Source organism: Brachycentrus maculatus, unplaced genomic scaffold, assembly GCF_059751285.1.
Source record: "Brachycentrus maculatus isolate JH-2025_06_01 unplaced genomic scaffold, ASM5975128v1 h1tg000069l, whole genome shotgun sequence".
Classification (NCBI taxonomy): Eukaryota; Metazoa; Arthropoda; class Insecta; order Trichoptera; family Brachycentridae; genus Brachycentrus; species Brachycentrus maculatus.
In genome coordinates, this window is record NW_028280823.1 from 2,310,569 (window position 1) to 2,320,846 (window position 10,278).

Sequence of the window (10,278 nt, forward strand, 5' to 3'; positions counted from 1 at the left end):
TCATTGCTAGGAGGAAACCACGTAAAACTCCTCAGGAGAAGGCGGACTGTTGAATGTCATCAGTAGACCTTCCGTTCTACTAGAAGAGGGTTTGGAATTTTGTGTCCTAGCTTGGTTACCAATGTCCTTTAATATTTTTATCATTTAACACCTCTCGTGACAGTTCCTTATGAACCCATATTTTGAAGTCATGTTTTGGACTAATTTCTTCATTTTTAATGTAATCCTTGATCTGAAGAAACGAAATCTATTATATATTTATATATATATAATAGATTTCGTTCCTTAAAAATAAAAAATCTACTATAAATGATTTATAATACATAAATCTATTTTTTTTATTTTATTTGAGGCACTAACTTTGTAATTAAGCATTTTTAAATTGAAATGTAACTTTGTTTTCAACCACTTATAGTGATTTTAAAAGAAAATAGCATTTTGATTATAAAATATATAAATCCTTCTTACTCAATCGGGACCGATCTCGAGATCCCGGAATTAATTTTCTACCATATCACAATTCCAGGATACCTTAGTTGAAACAATCTTACTTGAAAATTATGCCTCTTAACAATGCGCCAAACAATATATACTTTCTCTTATTATATATATGGTATTTTACTTTTTACAGAATGTAACCGACATAAAACGCGGCAAACCTCCTAATATACAGCTAAGTGCCCCATGAAGCTTGCATGCGTCGTAAACTACAGTTAACATGTCAAGAGACATCTTTATAGCGGTATCTTTCCTAGTTTGAGAAATAAATGTTCGCGCAAAATCGCTTTCCTAATACCGCCGAAACTTTACCAGTTAAAATACCATCTTGGGGTAAATTAAAAACTAATAAAGAATGATTTTACGCACGGATTTAAGTCCTTCATCGCTGCAGCGACATTTCGTAACCGGGATAAAGATAACAAATTGTTTCTGTAGAGTTATGTTGAGTTTATCGTTTGAGTCTGTTGGAGCAATTCTAAAACCTTTTCGCTAATGATGAGATACTGATGACCTGGAGAGGTTTGTTTTGAAAAAATAAGGAGAATAGATAACAAGAAAAAGTTTTAATAATAAACGGAGTGATAAAATAAGATTTACCGTTGAATGCCGATTCCAAAAGTGTTTCAGAGGATATAGAATCAAACGTCGCATTGACTACGTCTCTATTATATAATACATAAAAGGCAAAAGTCCATTCGCCAGAGTCCATTCGCCATGAACTATGCTTGGATGGCTTGACTCTGGCCAATATCTGTACCCGACGGATTCTCCAGTTCTTTGGACACGTTGCGCGTGGCAACGAGGATAGCCTGGAACGACTAGTTGTGATCAGTAGCCTGGAGGGAAAGAAAGGGAGAGGAAGATCCCCACACGATGGACCGATCAAATTAAGGCAGCAGCAGGCACCTCAGTGGTTAGAGCGCTACGTGCAATGCAGTCAAGGGATAACTGGAGAAGAGTCATTGCTTCTGCAAGGGTCACAACCCTAAGCAATGAGGAATAAGACGGAGAAGAAGAAAAGGCAAAAACTTTTTTTAACGAATAGTATTTTTACCTCTCTATGGTAAAGCCAACTGTTGATCGTAGCAGTGACACACGCAAAATCATACATTAATCATGGCGTCTACATGCTTTTTGAAAGATATAATGTAATAAACCCACTGGCAAAAATAGTAGAGGCCGAGTCGAATTAGTCAGTATAAACGTTATCATCAATAGGACCTTGTTTTTCTAGATTTAAGTACCACTTCCGGAACAAAAGACGTTTAATATACTAGTGACATCGTAAAGAAAAAAATGGGATGACATGTTGTTCCTTATTCCGATTGCAAATAAATTAATCCCACTGATAAAATATAAATTTCCCTAGAGACTTTAGCCGTATCGCATCGTTTCATTTCAAACGAATCACTTCAACATTGAGATCTGCAGAATATACGAGTTAAGTAGTAATAAAATTGTACATTAGCAGATAAAATGTTCCATGATTTTATTATTTATTGTTTTGGCGTAAACTTTGTGGAATAACATAACGATTTCAATATAAACTGAAAACACTCGTATAATACCTTTTTTATTTTATTAATTTAAACACGACTAGTTTCGAGAACTACATATCGCTCACTCCTTTTAAGAACATCATAAATCAAAAAACTTGATTTTCAGGAGAACGTTTTTAAAGTTTAAAAATACAATACAACGTATTAAAAATATATATCGAGCCACTTATTGAACTTTTTATTGTGCAACATATCTTTATAGGTAAAACCTGAAGGTTTTTTCTCAATTGAAAAATATTTAGGATATCTAAAAAATAATTAAACAATACTTTTTCTTCAAAATGCAAAAACAACACTTTCTGCCCTGTACCGGGTAAATATTAAGTTAAAAATATGCTTTTGCTAGGATATGGTATATTTTCTTGGCATTCCGAAAACATACAACTGAAAATTGACGATTTTTGATTTATGACGTTCTTGAAAGGAGTGAGTGATATGTTCCCATCAACGGGTGAAATTGCAAACAAATAAGCCATAAATAACAAAGGTACTGATTAAAACTACGATACTTAAAAGTATTTTTTTAAGTGTGTTAGAAAGTTATTTAAATAAATTGTAGAAATCCCAAGAGGCCTCATGGCTTTTGTTTGAAATGATTGTTAGATTATGAATGTTCATTTTCCAAAAAAATAGACATTAAGGTACCTACTTACCTACCTACCTTCCCAGTACCTACATAGTACCTACCTCGTACCTGCCTTAGTGCCTACTTAGTACCTCCCTTGTATGTACCCCCCTTTTATCTACCTAGTACCTACCTAGTGCCTACCTGGTACCTTCCTTGTACCTACCAATTACCCACCTAGTACAACCGAATACCTACCTATTACCTCCCTTGTGCCTACCTATTACCTAGCTAGTATTATCTTCTATCTACTTATGTTTGAAATATAAAAGCTTACGTTTTTATGGTAAACATCCTTTCTGTATATAACTCACCAGCAACTGAACGGATATCAATAATTCATAGAAATAGAGTGATATTATTGATGGGAAATTCGAATCGAATTCCTCATGGAAATGTGCAGTGGAACAACGAAATTTAATAACGCGTTTCAAAGAACAAATAACGTTTACATCGAGGCGCCTTCATTTCTCAAACGTTTTCCAAAGTAAAATGACGGCTGTAGTAAAAAAATCCCAAGTAGTGTTTGAGTAGGTGCCTGGTACGTGTGAATTGATTTTGCCCTTTCGAAGGGGGCCAGTGACGGCAAAGCTTACGGCTAGAATCGGCGTCACGACGTCTACAAAAGCTCGGTAGGCTGCCCCAGTTTTGCGTTTGTGTGAGCTACGTTGCCGTTATCCACACGATCCCGTAACAAATTCCAGCATTCACGTAAGTCGTACTTCTCGCTGACGTCACGGAGATTTCCTTCTAGATGTTACGTGTATAGCCGGTCATGCAACATAAAGAAGAATGTATAATTATATCTACGATCTGTATTCGTGTTTATATACAATTTGGAGCGTACAATACGAGGACACTGACACAACATAACACAACCTAATATTTCCGCACACGGAATTAATTTAAATATTCGCATGAAAATTATTTTATTTTTTGGGCGTCTGTTTACATACATGATGTACGTATAATCATCGTAAGCTATTCGAGAAAAACCTTTTTTGAAACGAGAAATGCACGTAAGAAAAATAGGAATCTGAAAATAAACAGTACTGAGTGTAAAAAAATACGACTCTAAGAATAACAGTTTTCTTTGCTGAAATCAGACTAAATATGGTACGATGCATCTTTTGTTTTCTAAATTATTCATTATTTGTGTACGCTTCTGCAATCTAAAAAAAATACATATACACCACAAAGATTTAAAAAAAAATAGCATTCGTACAACGTGGGTAGAAATAATGGATATCTGATAATATTTTTATCAAAATGTTCACGTTAATGTTCGCAAAGAAAGCGTAGAAAATACATTTTGCTTTGGAACAGTATACAGGTTATTCAGCCTTTAAAAAGTATGAAAGTAATTCAACTTTATTTTTTTTTACTTATAAGAATAGTCACGAATTGTTTAAATTTTTTAAAAATATTGTTTTGGTAAGATGTTGATAATCTTCTTTTTATATTCATAATCTCACATTTAGTGGACCATCTCAAATTTACAAAAGGAATTTCGCTGAAAATGTTACCTCAATCTTTTAAAATGAAATAAGTCCGTTTCTAATAAACAAAAATAAAATAATTCTCTCATTGATTTAAATTACTATTTTACGTGAAAATTAAGTTCGTTGGGCAACACTGTCTTAGGAAATAAGCTCCAATGCGAGCTGTAAATGCCCATACTTCCATATTCTTCTTCATCTATGTTGATATATCAAGAAATCTTTATAAAAATAAGTTTTCAGTTAATTAATCCAGAATTTGTGAAGAATGATTTGGACACACTCAAAATATTGTAAAAAATAAATCATAAATACGTTTTTTTTTCTTCTTATTCTTTGTGGCATGGTAATACGAGTACATAAAACACTCCTTATCATTCACCGTTCATTTTGTGTAATACCACTTTTAAAACATACGACTTAATGACTACCGGTTCCGGAATAACCATTCCATCTTCATGTCAGTCTACAGCCAAGTTTTCAGTTGACCTGATTATGGAATGGTTATTCTGAAACCAGTAGTCCTGAAGTAGTATTTTTAAGTGGTATTTCATAAAGTGAACAATGAACGATGATTAGAGTGTCATTAAACATTAGTATGCCGAGAATCATCACAAACTCCTTGACAACATATCGCTTACTCCTTTCAAGAACGTCATAAATCAAAAATCGTCAATTTTCAGTAGTGCATGTATTCGGTGTGCCCAGAAAATGTACTATATCCTAGCAAAAGGGGCATATTTTAAACCTAATATTTACCCGCCATAGGGCAGAAAGTGTTGTTTTTGCATTTTGAAGAAAATGTATTGTTTAAAATTTTTTTAAATATGCTAAATATTTTTCAAATGGAGAAAAAACCTTCAGATTTTACCTAAAAAGATCTGTTGAAATGATCAGAAATGAAGACTCTGAGCAGCATAACAGGCAAGAGTCTTCGAGATAGACTGAGAAATGCCAAGATCAGGGAAATATGCGAGATCGAAGATGTCGTTAGGTGGGGAAGGCAACGAAGAAGACAATGGTATGCGCATGTGAGAAGAATGAAACCATCCAGACTCCCCCACATCGCATTGCACGGCCAACCCCATGGTAGACGACTCCCGGGCAGACCACCAAAGAGATGGGCCGATAGCTGGGAATCGACGTCGCAGGAGGCTAATCCCTCTTAAAAACAGGCCGTAAGGCCTACAATAAGAAGAAGAAGAAGAAGAAGAAGATCTGTTGCACAGTAAAAAGTTCAATAAGTGGCTTGACATTTATTTTTAATACAGTGTATTATATTTTTACACTTTAAAAACGTTCTCCTGAAAAATCAAGTTTTTTGATTTATGACGTTCTTGAAAGGAGTGAGCGATATGAAAAACCTACGATGCTGTTTGTTTCAATCGTTTCATATTCGATATTGATTGCTTTATTTGATATCGATACAATTTAATAAGAAATAATATTTTACCCTTATTGAGTTATCCCAACTCCCACTAATGAAGGTAAACGGATCCTGTTGGCTCGAACTGAGGGATGCAACCTTACCCGTATGGAACAATTCCGGCTCCTTTGGTCTGGGGTAAATATTTGTATCCAAATTGAAAACACAAGCCACCTGGGAAAAAAATATATGTTTTATTGCAATTACTTTTTGACTTCTCTCTCTCTGGTCTCGATCCTGCGGATTAGTCTGTAGCAACAGATGACATCTCTTTCGCCATTCTCGCCTATTTTCAGAAGTCATCCTCAGCTCCTCATCGAGCGGCCCATGTCTTCGTATAAGTCGCTTAGGTGTTCGTGGCGTGGGTGTCCTCTGGCGTTTATTCCCTCGATCGTCCCCTCTATTATTTAGTGCAGGAAACCCTCTTGTCTTAGCACGTGGCCGATCCATTCGGCGCGTTTTTTGGAGATAGTCGCGAGTAGTTACGTCATAATTATGATTTATTATTGGTTAAATCTCGAATATTTATTTGATATTACCCTGAACTGCTATTGGAGGAGCAGGCTTGATCACGTTGCCTTCATGTATTTGAAGAAACAAATCACTGCTTTTAAATGGTTCAGTGCTCTATACGCCGTTGGGAGCGAGTTAAGGGATAAGGGTTAAAAGAAAATACCAACTAAAATGATTAAACTCAAATTTCATTTCCAAAACACATGCTCGTTTAGTTTTATATAATTACTTTTAATTTGTATGATATACCTTTTTTGTATTTTAAACATATACAGTGGAACCTCGATGTAACAAACCTCTTTTTAACGAATTTTTCGACGTAAGAAAAATATACCTCTACATAACGTATGGAGCATGTTAATAAACCTCGAAGTAACGAATGTTTAAGTTTGTGTAAATATTTTTATCTGTAAGTAATTTCAGTTTTAAACTAATGGATGCAGTAAAATAAAATTGTGTTCATGCTTGTAGTATGTACAGTATCGAACCGATTAATTGAAACAAAACTTTTTTGTTGTATGTAGTTTCGTAAAAAGTTTTGTAAAAATCTTGTTTATTAGTTATATCACAAATCAATATTTTATATAATCTCATTTGGGCTAAATCAAAGATTTCACACTTCTTGGCATCGATTATATAAGGTTTTGGCACGTGGATGCCGTTTTTTCGTCTCGAACCATACCTGAATTATGGACAAAATGAGCTTTTCCACCGTAGTTTAATCAATTTTGGAGAGCCGATTCTTACAGATTGTCGATAGATTTCCAATAAGGTTTATATCTGGTAAAATTCTTGACCAGTCCAACACAGTTCATGGTTTTTGTGTGATTTTTTTTTTTTTGGATTTGTGGCAGGGGGTTAAATCCTGCTGAAATATTCCATTGCCATTTGACCTTCGTTTTTGTATCTCTGGTAGTATTTTTTTCATTAAAATTGGGTGATATTTCTCGCCATTTATCATCTCAGTCACTAAAAGAAGCAGCCCTGGTCCATAATACGAGGAACACCCCCAAAACATTATTTTAGAGGGAGTTGAAAAACGAAAAAAACGTTTTGTTTCCATTAATCTGTTCGATACTGTACAAACTTCTCCTATTATATTATTTCTCGTACCTCGCATATTAATTGTTTTAACGAGGTTTGATTTCATAGACATTGTTATATAGTGGTAAACAAATCAAAGAGTGAATCTCAATAAAACGGTTTTTTAGCTTGCAAAACCGCAATCAAACAAATCACTCGATATGTTTAAAACCCCTTGAGATTTGTTTTATGAAAGTTCTACTGTATCCAATAAAGAAACAGCAAAATACCTTTTTAGTTTCCACGTCGTAAACCCTTATTCGTTTCGACTTGCCTCCCACTACTAACAAATCTCCGTCAGCTAAAAACTCGACGCAATCCACATCATAATTTTCTAAAATTATAAAAGGTATTAATTTAGTACTTAATCTATTAGCTGTAAAATCTCTATTTTAAAAGATACTTTTTGGAAAATGAGTCTCAGTAATTCCATAACTCAAAAATAATCACTAGTTAAAAAATAATGAAAACAGACAATTTTATACTATTTATTCTATGAGACTAGATTGTCAACCTAGACCCTATTGGTGAGTCAATATGTATATATTATAGGTGTCTAAACTTGAACCAAAACACCTATATTTTTTAATGCGAAAGATGGAAATTAAAATATTTCAGGGCCTGGCATTCGGCTGGGATAAATGATCACTTTTTACTATTACGTAACTTTCACTATTCTGCCCATTATTTAAAATCCATTCGAAGTAACTTTCGAAAGATACATCGTCACTTTTGTTGGATTTCTTTAGTTATTTTAATTGTTATTCTCATAGATTTGAAATTTTGTGTGACGGTTGTGCCGCCAGTTAAAAACTTGAGAAGCATATTATTATACTTCCTCAAATTGAGTATAAATGAGACGTATTTTTTAGGAGAGAAGGCCTGAAACAACATTTAAATTTTTAGATACTTCAATTTGACCAGCTGTTTACTCTGTCTCAAGTTGAGATACCTCTGAAAGCTCCCGCAACTTTCCCAGATCCGGTATAGAAACTTTAGGTTTCAAAAGATAAAAATAAAGATTACGAATACTTTCAAAGTACCTATTACTCTCAGCGGGGCATGTAAGTTAATACTTACCAGTGTTTATAATCTAGTTAAGACACCTATCAAGAAATCAAACCCTTACCCGCACCCCAATGGTGCATAGGGCACTGCATCATATAAACGCAGTGTTATCTTGATCGTTAACACATGAAGGAAAGGTGATCAGCCATCCACTTCAGATACCAGTCCAGGGTAATATTGAATAAATATTTGAGTGGAAAAATCACCTATATTTATTTGATCCCATCCCTGGGAATCGAACCCGGGGCCTCCAGAACCGTTGCCGAGCATGCTGACCATTACACTACGGAGGCGGACAAACACCTATACGTATAATATATTATTCAAAGATACTTGAGAGTTTGAATACATTGGTCTTAAATGATGAACACCTTTGACGAAAATTGAGTCAGAGTTTGATTCTGTTGGTGTCACACTCATGCATCTGATGTTGCCCTTCTCCTCTGATATCATGGCCAGATCATCTATGGTCGGATGGAAACGTGCGCAGGTCAATGCGGTGTGGCCATCTCGGAAAATCCGAATCACATCACCTCGCTGAGCATCACGGAACTGAAGAAAAAAAAATGACATCTCAACATACGAACAACGTGTAACGTTACGACAAAATGACTCCGGTCAGTCCCCACCTAACAGCAACACGGGTTATACATTGGTCATGGCGAACAACATGTTTCTATACATTTACTAAATTATTGTATACCCATTGTGAAATTAAGATCTTCCAAGAATTTGAGTAGTGTGGTTGTCAATAATGGGTAGAATTGGTGAATGTTACACGTGTGTAAAGTGATCACTTAAACCTAAACCAGCCTATGACGGTCGTCAGCCCCGCAAATGCCCAGACTTCTATATTCTTTTTTATCTTTGATGAGATGTCAAAAAAGTAATGTGAAATTAAGCATTAGAAATGTGTGATTTCAATTTTCTTTCTTTTCCATTTAAACAATTACCTAGACTGAGCCACATCAAAAAGTGGCCGGGTGTAGCTATTTAATGTTATTTATCAAATAGAAGTAAAATTAATGTTATGTTTATTACGTCGTTAACACGTTATTTTTTCACTGTAATTCCAGCCCTATGCACATGCACGCTCCTTGATCCAATGGAGGCACTCAAACAACGAAATCACTAAACAAAATACATAACCTGTTAAGGATAATTTAAGCATTCTCTTTATTAAAATTACGCAGACCAAATAAGAAAAAGGTCTGAGATGTTGTTTGGAATGAGATAGGACAGAATTTCCTCGAAGGAGTTCGTTGAGAATTGAACGTAGGTAAATAAAACTCCTATTGAGTTAGAAAATACAGCGTCAAACTTACTTCAATATGACCCTTGGTATGTACCGTCAGAAGGTACGATCCACTCAAAGAGCAATCGATGCTTAGAATAGGGCCATGCCTCTCCGCATATATATTTTGGATCAAATTAGGCTTATTTATTAAAATCAAATATTTTTCAAAATGTTCCTCAATACATTTTTCCAATTTTCTGATTACTTTGGGGTCCTTGATATCAATCAAAGAACCACTTTCTTTTACTTCTATATCGCTCATTTTATTTTCAATCAAAAATAATATATTTTATGTAATTCCATACTTTTATGTTGGCTGCCTGTCAGCATAATTTTCTTTTATTCAAATCAAATCATAGCATCAATTTCAAAGAAAGAACTTGATTCATTTTAAAAATAAACATATTTTTATGATAGGTACTAAAAACGTATTTTTTTAGTCCATTTCAACACCCGAATCAAATATTGCAAGCAAACCTTTCTCGAGTTTTACTAGCAATGATTCTTTATTACGATTTTCAATAACACATAATTCGTTTTGGTGACTCGATTTTACTGTATTAAGAAGGTGGTCACAGATTTTGTATTTATGGGGAAAAATTTGAATTAAAATAAATAATAATAACCATGTAAATATCTCCATCTATACCTAAGTTATACAATAATCTACAAAAAAAAACTCATAAGCACATCTTCCTCGATTCAAG

The 10,278-nt window shown here is 34.4% G+C and overlaps 1 protein-coding gene across 1 annotated transcript; it reads right to left on the minus strand.

The window, feature by feature from the left end:
- Positions 1-1,690: 1,690 nt before the first annotated feature.
- LOC148311255 (uncharacterized) lies at positions 1,691-9,898 on the minus strand. Its single transcript, XM_088256907.1, has 5 exons — positions 9,600-9,898; positions 8,646-8,826; positions 7,437-7,540; positions 5,638-5,784; positions 1,691-1,747 (listed from the first exon to the last, which is right to left on the minus strand). The coding sequence occupies exons 1-5, from the start codon at positions 9,831-9,833 to the stop codon at positions 1,691-1,693; spliced, it is 723 nt and encodes a 240-aa protein (XP_088113033.1). The 5' UTR covers positions 9,834-9,898.
- Positions 9,899-10,278: the final 380 nt, after the last annotated feature.